General features: G+C 40.9%; 1 protein-coding gene across 3 annotated transcripts in view; it reads left to right on the top strand.

Moving 5' to 3' along the window:
• TRPM6 (transient receptor potential cation channel subfamily M member 6) overlaps positions 1 to 13,061 on the top strand; it is a 201,695-nt gene that overhangs the window by 52,904 nt on the left and 135,730 nt on the right. For 2 of the 3 annotated variants that reach the window (XM_029202944.1, XM_029202945.1), the window contains exon 1: positions 10,886 to 10,967. The exons of the other annotated variant lie outside the window; for it this stretch is intronic. In XM_029202944.1, coding sequence (XP_029058777.1) covers positions 10,950 to 10,967 — 18 coding nt within the window. In that variant the 5' untranslated portion in view covers positions 10,886 to 10,949. Of the gene's footprint in view, positions 1 to 10,885; positions 10,968 to 13,061 lie in introns of those variants that run through there. 3 annotated transcript variants of the gene reach the window in all.

The following is a 13,061-nucleotide window of genomic DNA, read 5'->3' as shown; positions in this document are numbered from 1 at the left end:
CAAAAAAAAAAAAAAAAAAAAAAAAATGGATTTAGGAGAACTTCCATGAATATAAATGGTAGGGAAGTGTATTAGTTTGTGAGGGCTGCCACAAAAGGATGGCTTAAACAATGGAAATTTTATTGTCTTGCAGTTTTGGAAGTTAGAAGTCCAAAATCAAGGTGTCAGCAGGGTCAGTTCTTTCTGAAGACTGTGAGGGAAAGATCTGTTCCAGACTTCTCTCCGTGGCTGAAGAAGGTTGTCTTTTTCCTGTATCTGCACATCATCTCTCCTCTCTGCACGTCTCTATGTCCAGATTTCCCCTTTTATAAGGACACTAGTCGTATTGGCTTAGAGTCCATCCTAATGACCTCATTTATCTTGATTGCCTCCGTAAAGACCGTATCTCCAGATAAGGTCACATTCTGAAGTACTGGGGATTAGTACACTAATATGTCTTTGTTTGGTGGGGGGCATGATTTAACTAATAACAGGAAGGACGGTAGAAACTTGACAATAGCACCACAATAGAAGAGATGTTACATCTGGATGGCTAGTGGGCACTGTCTTCTTAGTATACATCATTATCGGGGCAATTCTGTTATAGGCTTTAATAAGGTAAGATGGGTGGGGAGAATAAACAGAATGGAGGATGATTAGAGAAATAGAAACTTTTATTTGGGGGAATTATTAGTGTTCCCCAATTCCTCTTTCCATTGGGCAATAAAGACTGGACACTGGTGGCAGAGGATGTTCAAGTGGCAGTTGACTAGAGCATGTGGAGCTATGGGATGCCATGTCTGGGAGGTGCCACAAATAGACTGGTCAATTTTTACCACATTAGTTGATAAATCTCTACTATGAGATCTGCCTTTACTTATGAAATTAAAGCTATTTTTTCCTTTCCCCATCTCCACGGGGATTTTATGGTTCACAGAAAAATAAATGTGATGAATTCTGAGCTCTGTGGAGGAATGATCTTGAGTTAGTTCAAAGTGGTTATAGTGACAAAGTTTTTTGGCCTTTGGGCATGTTCGTGAAATTGCATATAAAACTGATCACTTATACTTTCAAAATATTGAATAGCAGGCAGACAAAAAGTTAGGGAGAGAAATATACATTTTTTTGGGCTTACATGTTAGTGGCTTAGATATAGGAACATTAGGCCTTTACATGCTTGCAAAATGCAATCTGTGTTCTTGTGTCATTACCGTGAAAGGTCAATGAGAAACTTCATACATTATGATGACACATAGATTCCATGCTGAAATTCACATAGGATTGTTCTTATTCTTATGTTACGCTTTCTTCATTTATCTTGATCTTCATAAGTATAGATAAAATAGTGGTACACACATTTTCTTGGCAAAGAAGAAATTGGCATATCACTGTTGTGTGTTCAGTTAAACAGCTGTAGCTAAAACAAGATTATCGTAGACTATGTGGTTAGGAAGCACCAGGCTTTAAAAAAAAACAAAAAAGAAGCACCAGGTTAGTCAGTGTAATACACAAATCATAAAACATTAAAAGAAAATAAAAATAGCCTTGGTCCTTAACTTGTGAGCTCAAAGGGCCTGGGGAGTGAGTGAAATGCATGTTTTATTAAGTCAGGAAGAATAAATGATCAGTAAAAGTGTAATATTGGAATTTCAGACACACTAATCCTGTAAGTCATTCCAAGATATATAGGATTTTAATTTTAAATTAATTAAAAAAATTATTTTCAATATAAGGTCTCATTACAGAATACTTGGAAAAATGAAAAGGAGCCATTTCTTCCTAATTTCTTTCTATATGGTCTTTGACATAGTTGTACTCATACAGTACATACAATGTTCTAGCTCCCTTTTTGGCTTTGCATACTCTTCATTGTTGGCATTTTTTAAGTTATATAATTGCCCATCTGATAACTTAATTACTTTAACAAATCCCTAATGTATTATGTTATATAATTTTGATATAAATATCTTATTATGTAAATTTTCATCATATTAGGGTTTTTTGGGCAGGAGATGTGATCTTTCTGGGTCATAGGGTTATGAGGCCTTTTATGACAGCACTTTGTTCTTAGGTCAGTAAGATAGTCTCCATTTTATCAGAGCCTAAAATGACTAAATAAATTTCGTGGTTGGATCGCAGCAATTCTGAATTTAATGTCTAAGCATAATGACCTTGCCTTTTTTTTTTAAGATTTTTAAAAATATATATTTATTTATATTTATTTATTTATTTTATCTTTGGTTGCATTGGGTCTTCATTGCTGCACGCGGGTTTTCTCTAGTTGCAGCGAGCGGGGGCTCCTCTTCGTTGTGGTATGCGGGCTTCTTGTTGCGGTGGCTTCACTTGTTGCAGAGCACGGGCTCTAGGTGCGCGGGCTTCAGTAGTTGCGGCACGCGGACTCAGTAGTTGTGGCTCTAGAGCGCAGGCTCGGTAGTTGTGGCACGTGGGCTTAGTTGCTCTGCAGCGTGTGGGATCTTCCTGGCCCGGGGCTCGAACCCGTGTTCCCTACATTGGCAGGAGGATTCTTAACCACTGTGCCACCAGGGAAGTCCGATAATGACCTTGTCTTAAAGAAGTTTGAATTATTATACCTTCAAGGATGTTACAGAAATGCTTGGGCATCTTTCTTTTTTAATTAAAATATTTTTTTTTTAAAAAAAATTTGTTTTGTCTGTCTGAGCATCTTTATCATCAAGTAAATTACATGCAGTTTGTTTAGAGAAAGATGTAATAGAAAGATCTCATCAGTAATGGAAGTGTGCAGATTGTTTTGTCATGCAGACATGCTACTGCACTGAGAGTTGGAAAAAAATAAGAGTTTGCCCAGGGTTTATAAATACTTTTACCAAAGTAACATTTAAAAAAAATTAAATAATCACAAAATAAAACCTCACTAGTAAATGAAAGTTGAAATTATTTTGGATAGGAACTCTGACAGGATGGAAACACCATGGGCCCTGGAATCAGACAAACTGTCTTTGGAATTGCAGCTCTGCCACTCATTCAACCTCTGACTCTGGACAAATTTTGGCTTTTCAGAAACTCAGATTGTGTAAAATGGTGGTTAATAATGTATTAAATAAAAATAAGGCATATATCAAATTGCCTAGTGTACAGTGAGTGCCCATTTATTACTAATTAGTAATATTTCTTCCTTTATTCATGGCTCACACTGAAAATGTAAAGAATATTTCAGGAGGAAATATATAATTTAAAAATACTTGAAAAGGGACTTCCCTGGTGGCGCAGTGGTTAAGAACCTGCCTGCCAATGCAGGGGACAGGGGTTCGAGCCCTGGTGCGGGAAGATCCCACATTCCGCGGAGCAACAAAGTCCGTGCACCACAACTACTGAAAGCCTGCGTGCCTAGAACCCGTGCTCCGCAACAAGAGAAGCCACCGCAATGAGAAGCCCGTGCACCGCAATGAAGAGTAGCCCTCACTCGCTGCAACTAGAGAAAACCCGTGTGCAGCAACAAAGACCCAACACAGCCAAAAAATAAATAAAATTAAATAAATAAATTAATTAAATAAATACTTAAAAAGACTCTCATTTTAGTTCAAGGGACTCTATAAATGAGTTTTGCAACTTTCTGTGAGGCTGTACTATATTCATTTAAAAATAAAAAGTTGGACTTCCCCGGTTGTCCAGTGGTTAAGGCTCCATGCTTCCACTGCAGGGTCATGGGTTCGATCCCTGACGGGGGAGGTTCCGCATGCCACTCTGTGTGGCCAAAATAATAATAAATTAAAAAAAATAAAAAGTTAAGAAAAATAAAAAAGACAGTATTAGATAAATGAGTCAGGCATGGAGGGTTCAATTAGTTGGTTCCTTCTGGTTAAGTCATTTATTTTTTCTGTCTCTCAGTTTCTCACCTGAAATGGAGAAACACAATTCCTAAGCTACTAGAGTACTTATTCCAAGGATGAACAATTGTGGTTCACATTTTAGGGAGAACATAATAGGTTGAATACTGTTTCCTTTCAAGTAATTTAATCAAGAGAAAAGGACTAAGGGTTAAAAATTTCTTACTAGTAGACATGTCTTGTTGGATAAATATATTCTTTTTTTTTTTGCTTGCTCTGGGTCTTAGTTTCGGCAGACGGGCTCCTTTAGTTGCGGCACACAGGCTCCTTAGTTGTGGCATGCGAACTCTTAGTTGTGGCATGCATGTGGGATCTAGTTCCTTCACCAGAGATCGAACCCGGGCCCCCTGCATTGGGAGCACAGAGTCTCAACCACTGTGCCACCAGGGAAGTCCCAATACATATATTCTTAATTCTGATATATACAAGTAATAAAAATCAAGTTCTGGGACTTTCCTGGTAGTCCAGTGGTTAAGACTCCAGGTCCCTATGCCTGGGTTTGATCCCTTGTCAGGGAACTAGATCCTGCATGATGCAACTAAGAGTTCACATGCTGCGACTAAAAGAGCTGGCATGAGGCAACAAAGATCCAGCGTGCCACAACTAAGACCTGACACAGCCAAATAAATAATTAATTAATAAAACGAAAACGAAAACAAAAAAGTTCTGATTCAGACAGTCATCCAACTAAATTTTTAATGAATGCTCATTATGTTCAAGGTGTGAGTACAGAAAACAATGGACTTTTACAGCCACACACATCTGTTTTCAAATTTTTGTTGGCTTCACACCTAATTAGCTGTGAGACTGGTGATATATATATATTCTTAACATCTTTATTTGAGTATAATTGCTTTACAATGGTGTGTTAGTTTCTGCTTTATAACAAAGTGAATCAGCTATACATGTACACATATCCCCATATCTCCTCCCTCTTGCATCTCCCTCCCACCCTCCCTATTCCCACTCCTCTAGGTGGTCACAAAGCACCGAGCTGATCTCCCTGTGCTGTGCGGCTGCTTCCCACTAGCTATCTATTTTACATTTGATAGTGTATATATGTCCATGCCACTCTCTCACTTCATCTCAGCTTACCCTTCCCCCTCCCCGTGTCTTCAAGTCCATTCTCTACATCTGCGTCTTTGTTCCTGTCCTGCCCCTAGGTTCTTCAGAACCATTTTTTTTGGGGGGGGGGTTCCATATATACGTGTTAGCATACAGTATTTGTTTTTCTCTTTCTGACTTACTTCACTCTGTATGACAGACTCTAGGTCCATCCACCTCACTACAAATAATTCAATTTTGTTCCTTTTAATGGCTGATAATATTCCATTGTATATATGTGCCACATCTTCTTTATCCATTCATCTGTTGATGGACACTTAGGTTGCTTCCATGTCCTGGCTATTGTAAAAAGACCTGCTATGAACATTGTGTTACATGACTCTTTTTGAATTATGGTTTTCTCAGTGTATGTGTCCAGTAGTGGGATTGCTGGGTCATATGGTAGTTCTGTTTTTAGTTTTTTAAGGAAACTCTGTACTGTTCTCCATAGTGGCTGTATCAATTTACATTCCCACCAACAGTGCAAGAGGGTTCCCTTTTCTCCACACCCTCTCCGGCATTTGTTGTTTGCAGATTTTTTGATGATGGCCATTCTGACCAGTGTGAGGTGATACCTCATTGTAGTTTTGATTTGCATTTCTCTAATGATTAGTGATGTTGAGCATCTTTTCATGTGCTTGTCGGCAATCTGTATATCTTCTCTGGAGAAATGTCTATTTAGGTCTTCTGCCCATTTTTGGTTTGAGTTGTTTGTTTTTTTGACGTTGAGCTGCATGAGCTCCCTGTAAATTTTGGAGATTAATCCTTTGTCAGTTGCTTCATTTGCAAAAATGTTCTCCCATTCTGAGGGTTGTCTTTTCGTCTTGTTTATGTTTTCCTTTGCTGTGCAAAAGCTTTTAAGTTTCATTAGGTCCCATTTGTTTATTTTTGTTTTTATTTCCATTTCTCTAGGAGGTGGGTCAAAAAGGATCTTGCTGTGATGTATGTCATAGAGTGTTCTGCCTGTGTTTTCCTCTAAGAGTTTTATAGTGTCTGGCCTTACATTTAGGTCTTTAATCCATTTTGAGTTTATTTTTGTGTATGGTGTTAGGGAGTGTTCTAATTTCATTCTTTTACATGTAGCTGTGAGACTGGTGATATTCACGGTGAAGATTTCTGACCTTCAGTGAAACCTCACAGAGATTTCGTGCAGAAAAAAATGAGGAAAACAATGAGGAAAGAAACTGAGTTATCTATTGCGGCACAACACGTAACCACCAAATGTAGTGGCTTAACATACCATCAGTTCATTATTTCTCATGATTCTGAGGGTTGGCTGGTCTCTCCAAGTGGTCTTTCTTCCAGGATGGTGTTCTCAGGGCAGCGTTACAACAGGGTGAAGGCTGAAGCTGCAGGGCCACTAGAGGCCTATGCTCAGGAACTTGAACCATGTTCGCTTTGGCCACATTTTACTGGCCAGAAGTCCAGCTCAGATTAATGGTGTGAAGAAGAGACTGGGCCTCTACATGGGAGGTTATTGCAAAATCACCTTGCAAAGAGATATGCTGCTGGGATGAGAGGGTCAGTAAACCAGTTATAGTATCTGCTGTGCTTGTTTTCAGGAAGCTTCAAATGATGCCATCTATCAGCGTGCCTGGCATTTTTGTTATAGTCAGTCTTCATCTCCCTCCTTTCCTCTCTTTAAGAATCATTCAAAGTTGCATGTGAAGACACAGTTCTAAAGGAGGCTAGGATCGGTGTCAATGTTCGTAATACACACTTTCAAACAGCACCCATAGCTACCTGAAGCCATCAGCGTAGGCTTGTGTAACAATCTTGTGTGATAAAACTCCTAGTTAAATTTGAATTTCAGATAAGCAACAAATAGTTTTTTAGTATAAGTATGTCTTCTCTTGTTAACAGTTTGGCATATATTCTTCTAGTACTTCCCTGTGAATAATCCAATTTACACATATAAATTAAAAAAAATAGAATCATACTTACTTTTACTAGTTGCTATTTTCCTTTTCCATATCTGTACATTTAGATCTAACTCATTCTTTTAAAAGCTGCATGGTGTTTTATGGTATGCACACACCACAGTTTATTTATTTAAGCACCTGCTAATTAATGGCTGTTTGGATTATTGGCAATCTTTCTTTATTACAAAGGGTGCTACTATGTATATCCTTATATATATATATATCTTAGTGTATCTCTGAAGTATGAAGTCCTAGGACTGGAATTGTGATGGGAAAGGTTATGCCTTGAATCCAGATGGCTAAAATGCCTTCAAAAAGGATATCATTTTAAACTCTTACCAAAAGTATTTGAGGGTTCCTATTTCTCCCCTTGCCAACCATGAGTATTTTAATCTTTGCTTATGTGACAGGATAAATGATCCATTTTCATAGCAAATTGGGAGCATACTCCCATAGAAGCACTGAATTAGAAAAACATTTATTCAGTAGGCATAAGGAAATATATTGCTACCTTTCAAAAGGAAATTTGATTTGTAGCAGTTTAGGAGAATGAATGGATGGAATTCAAACTCAATACCTTGGGTTTGAATGGGAAGGTCTGAAAACAGAAATAGTCACACAGGAATGGATCGGAGGGCTGGATTTCATCCCTCCTTACTGGCAGTATACCTTTATCTTAAATTAATAACCCATAACTTTAAACTTCCCTCACTTGTGGAATGCCCTCTAGGTTTATCATCCTTTCCATTACCTACTTTAGAATGCCACTGATTTTATTTTGTTTCCTTTATGCTTCTGAAAGTGGTGGTGACCACCCACAGTGAAAACCATGAACACGAGATAATAATATACCATGATGCATTGGGCAAGAGTTTCCCATGGTACTCTTTCTTCTTGGTGCAAAGAAATAGAGTTGTTTTTTCTGTTTTTTTTTATGCAATTAGTAATTTCTTTTTTTAAATTTTGTTTATTTTTGGCTGCATTGGGTTCTCGTTGCTGCGAGTGGGCTTTCTCTAGTTGCGGCGAGTGCGGCGAGTGGGGGCTGCTCTTTGTTGTGGTGCGTGGGCTTCTCATTGCAGTGGCTTCTCTTGTTGTGGAGCACGGGCTCTAGGTGCGGGGGCTTCAGTAGCTGTAGCACGCAGGCTCTAGAGCGCAGGCTTAGTAGTTGTGGCACACAGGCTTAGTTGCTCTGCGGCATATGGGATCTTTCCGGACCAGGGCTCGAACCCATGTCCTCTGCATTAGCAGGCGGATTCTTAACCACTGCACCACCAGGGAAGTCCCAGAAATAGAGTTATTTATTGCTCAGTTTTCTCCCCCTGGGCTGTCCAGAGAGGCTGGGAAGTATTACTATGCAAATCCCCCAACAACCCTCAGCCCTATCCAAATAAATGAAAATGAACCAAAACCAAATCCAAGCTTCTAACAATTTTCTTTAGGAGAAGAGTGCATATATTAGAAACTATTCCTTAGTAGTCTCCATAACTGGGACTCATCAAGATGTTCACATATAGGGAATTACCTGCTGGTACAGTGGTTAAGACTATGTGCTTTCACTGTGAGGGCATGGGTTCAATCCCTGGTCGGGGAACTAAGACCCTGCAAGCCATGCGACACAGCAAAAAACAAAAACAAAAAAGATCTTCACATATAAAAAAAATGTTCTCATACCCATTTTTCTCTGCTGAAAAATCAGCTGTTTCCCTCCATTTTGAAATCATTAGGTTGACTTTAAAATAACGTTAGAGTAGTGTCTTAAAACCACGTTAGATCAGGAATAAAACATTTACAGTGTTCAGGGTAAAAAAATGAAGATCTGATAAAGAAGAAAACATAGGAGAAAAGAATGGGAAGAGGGAGAAAGGGATCAGGGAGGGCAAACAAGTGAGAATTTCTGTTTATGTTGATGAGTGTTACCAGTGGTGCCCCAGGTACGGTTTCACTTTTGATTGTCCCTCCTCCCTCTATAAACTCGAACTCCTTGCAGACTGGACAATGCCGTATTCATCTTTGTTTTCCCAGCACCCAGCAGGATGCCTGACAAACAGTCTGTGTTCAGGAAATATTTGTTGACTTGAATTAAACCACACTAGACTACTAATGAACACCCTAAAATTTAAATTTCATTGCTAGCCGCTTGGCAAAGGTATATTTGTGGCCAGGAGATTTTTTTACGCAAGCTTTCAAGTTGTGTGAGACGCCTGTGAAAGATACAGATTCCTGGGCCCCACCCCAGACATTCTGATACAGATGGTCTAGGTGGGGTGGGGGCAGCTAGGGAATCTGCACTTTTAACAAATGCCTCACGTGTTTCTGATACAGCCTGGGAACCAAAGGCAGCTTGCAAACTAGCACACCAGATACCTTAAGCCCTGGAATTGTCCTGATATTTTAGACTCTCTGCCTTGAAGCTTGATCTGAAAAGAATATATGACCATCCTAACATGTAAACTTACCAAAGAGTTTAAACTGGAAGATGGTAATTACAGTGCACCAACACTCCGAAGAATCTTGAGTTCCAAACGTCTAGTCTTCTTGGTGGGTCTGCAGATTTCTGAGAGCTCCCAGTCTCTAGTGCTGTGACAGACCTAACAGGGGAGATATATGGAGAAACACCAATCAAGAGGTGCTTACTTGCCTTAGGGGGGCTTCTGAATCTGTTAACTGCTCACAGATCATTAACATTTTGAGGGAGCTGGGTCAAGCAGAATGAGATTCAATGGATTAATAGAAAAACAAACAACAACAAAATGTTAATACATATATGAGATGTTCAAGTTTTCTAACAAAGAAAAATGAAAACCACATAAGAAATCAGGCCGAAAAAAGTGTCAGCAAATGTGAGCTCACTGGGCAGAAGTCCAGAATGGACTAAAAGGATAGGTGGTCCTAATTTGAAATCAGGGACGAATGGCTAGCATTGTTAATTACAACACTTGTAATAAGTGAGCATCACCTCTGCCAGCATACTGGGATTCACCTGTAGTAACTGACCACAGCCTTAATCAAGACCGACTAGCCAGAGCAGCCCACCGAAAATAACAGAAATCACAAAGCTTTTGATTGTATTTTATGGATTTCAGTATAGCCTCTGAGGAAAGGGGATTTATTTGCTATCCTTCCCGCTGTGTAGATAAACCCAGGCCCAGAGAGGTCACCTAACACTCAGTAACTCCCAGTTAGTATACTGCTGGTTGTTAGGTTAAACCTCCTGTGTCCTCCCCCCACCACACTGACTCAACAATAACAGCACAATTAAATACGTGTGTGATGATGAGGAAAATCCCATTTGACCCTTCCTCTACTCTTTGATCCAGGTAAGGTCGGAATCACCTCCTTTCTACACGGGAGGTAACTGAGGCCAAAAGACAAATCTGTAGGGCTGTAAAAGGCAGCGTGCGGAGGTGGAGCCCCAATCTGACTCCATAAGTCAGAGGCTCAGACAAGGCTTTGGCGGCGGGTCTGCAAGTCCAGGATGACAGCTCGCTCTGCGGAGGAGCGCTTACAGGTATGGTGGGCTGCCAGCCGGCGGGGCAAAGCGTCTTAGGCGGTTTACCAGATCTGAGCCCAGGGCCCTGGGTGCTTTAGGTGGGGCCAGCCACAAGATATCTAACTAGGATCTGGCATAGCTGGGATTTACGAAATACCTGCGGTCAAGTCCTGTGGTCTCCACGCGGGTCTGATTAACATATCTGAGGGTTCGGCTACCGTAGGACACTTACTTAAGGGCACGCCCCACAGCCCGGTTGCCCGAGCTGGAATGGGGCCAGCACGGAGGTGGTATCCGAGCGGAAACCTAACGGGGCGGGGGATTCTGCTTAGGGCGGTGGGGACACGTCCCAGGAGAGGAGGCAGTTCTGTGGTTCCGCTCTGGGTCGGTGGCGGAAGAGACCGGACGTGGCGTGAGTCGGCTGCGGGTAGGAGAGAAGGCTCGGTCCGGAGCAGAGGGCCACATCTGGGCGGCGGAGACCTAGGGGACGGGACGTCGTCGCGGCTCTCGGTGGTGGCGGCAGAAGTGCCAGGCCGCTATTTGCGCCTCTGCGCGCCCCCGCGCGCAGCGCCCCGGGCTCCCGGAGCGATGAGGGTGCAGGTCAAGGTAAACGCCGGCGTCCCAACCACCTTACCCCACTACCCCCGGCCTCCCCCGCCTCCTCTCCACCCTCTACTTTCAGCTACCAGGACTCGCAGCCTCGAAGCCCTAAGTCCCAAGCGCGATGGGAAGTTCTGGGGAGCTTGGGGAGTTAGGGAGAGGAGTGGAGGCCCTGGTCATGCCTTGGTCTCTTGTAAGACTGCCAAGCCTCAAACTGCCTGTCACTTAACCTTTTTTTTGGACTGGCACACGTGGTGTGTGAATAAGTACCATTTATGGTGCACATTTTATTTCTTGCATTTCGGCATAGTCCGGTTGTTGGTACTTTCTTTGGAGCCAGTTCACCTGAATTAGCCTCCTTGCTCCACCACTAGCTATGATCTTGAGCAAGTTACTGAACCTCTGTGCTTTGTCTTCCTCATCTGGAAGATGGGGTAATAGTTATAATTTGAACATTAAATGAGATGCTATATATGCAATGCGCTTAGAATAATGCGTAATATATTTAGTGGATTGCAAAAGTTTGGTTGTTATTGTTTCATCCAGGCAATAATCCTATGAGATCTAAGTATTACCACCCACCCACTCCCATCCCACCGGTTAACAGGAAAGGAAAATGAAGCTGAGGGAAAAGAACGGAGTTAGGATTGGAACCCAGGCAAGTGCTTTAAAACACTAAGAATATGGATATCACACACAGGATTTTGAGCATTTGTTCCTAGGGAGAGGGTGGTTCATTATTAACTACCAATGTGGGAATTGAGTTCTTCAATTTCTTTCTCCCTATGTACAAATTTTGGTGTTTCATTTGCTTTGGATTCTTCCATAACTGATAAAGCATTAGATACTCTGGCCTGACACCTGGGTTTGGTGAGAATCTGACTGTTTCTTAGATATCCCTCACCACCACCACCACGGGGTTGGGGAGTTGAAAATCATTTGAGATGGAACCCAGCGGGAACCTACTTTTTGGGGCCAAAATTGGGGATTAGTACCCTCAGAAAGTATTAGACTTGCTTTAATAGACAAGGGTGTGAATAACATGTTGAGTTGATTGTACCCCAGAGGAGAGGGAAAGACCCAGGCAGAATATTGATGATTTGCCACAAATTTTGGTCTTATCTTGCCCATTTACAATTCTCTATCATAGCTAAGTTTTTTTGGCAGGACTTCTATGCCAAAACTCAAGCATTTGGTAAATATTGGACCTGAAATATGTCTTGCCTCTTTTTCTTTCGCCCTGGGTTTTTTATCACGGGTTTTCCCTATAGGCTTGAAAGCCCAACCATTTTCAGAATGATTCTCTTCACACTTCTGGTAGAATCTTCCAGTATTGGAACTAAAAGTGGCCAACCTACCTGTAACTGTTATTTCTTTGTGTCACATCAGAAATCTACACAGCAACTATTTTCCTGTTTAAAAAAAAAAAAACATGGTTAGGTAAGGTATTGTGATGTGGGTCTCAGTTGTGATTTTTCTCTTTTTTACTTCTTAGTTTGACTGAAGTTGTATATACACATAGTTCAGAGACAAATAATTCCATAAGGTTCATTACTAAAAACAGCAGAACCTCTACCATTTTCTTCTTTTCAGAAAGAGCAGTCACGTTCATCTCTTCTGGCTAGTTGGTACTTCTTTGGGTCTCTAAATAATGCTTATATTGCTCCCTCTTGATTTTTCAGGTTTAGTCATCATGTACTGTCTTTCCAGCGTGGAATATGAGTATTTAGCTTTCTTTTGAGTTCCTTCACATACCACTCACATGCATCCTTCCTGTTCTTTCCATCTATCTTCAGAATATAGCTAACTCATAATTTTTATTTAGGTCAATATTTAGTTCAGCCAACATTACTATGCCTTCCTATCCAATATTAAGAACCGGATTATGTACTACATGATTACTTTCCCTTCCTTACTATTGTTTCCCCCTAGAGCTGCCTTTCTGTGTGTGTTTGCAGAATTTTCTATGGAGTTTTCACTAATTTAACCACAGGTTTTTTGCCAGTTGTCTAAATCTTCTCTCAAGATCTTCCAGTGCAACAGCTATTTCAGTCAATTTTATCTTGTTGAATACTGCTCTTTGACCTGCTTTGCCTGTCC

Source organism: Monodon monoceros, unplaced genomic scaffold (assembly GCF_005190385.1).
Source record: "Monodon monoceros isolate NGI ecotype Baffin Bay Population unplaced genomic scaffold, NGI_Narwhal_1 Super_Scaffold_5, whole genome shotgun sequence".
Taxonomy (NCBI): Eukaryota; Metazoa; Chordata; class Mammalia; order Artiodactyla; family Monodontidae; genus Monodon; species Monodon monoceros.
Note: the sequence above shows the minus strand (reverse complement) of the source record. Positions and strands in the feature narration are given on the sequence as shown.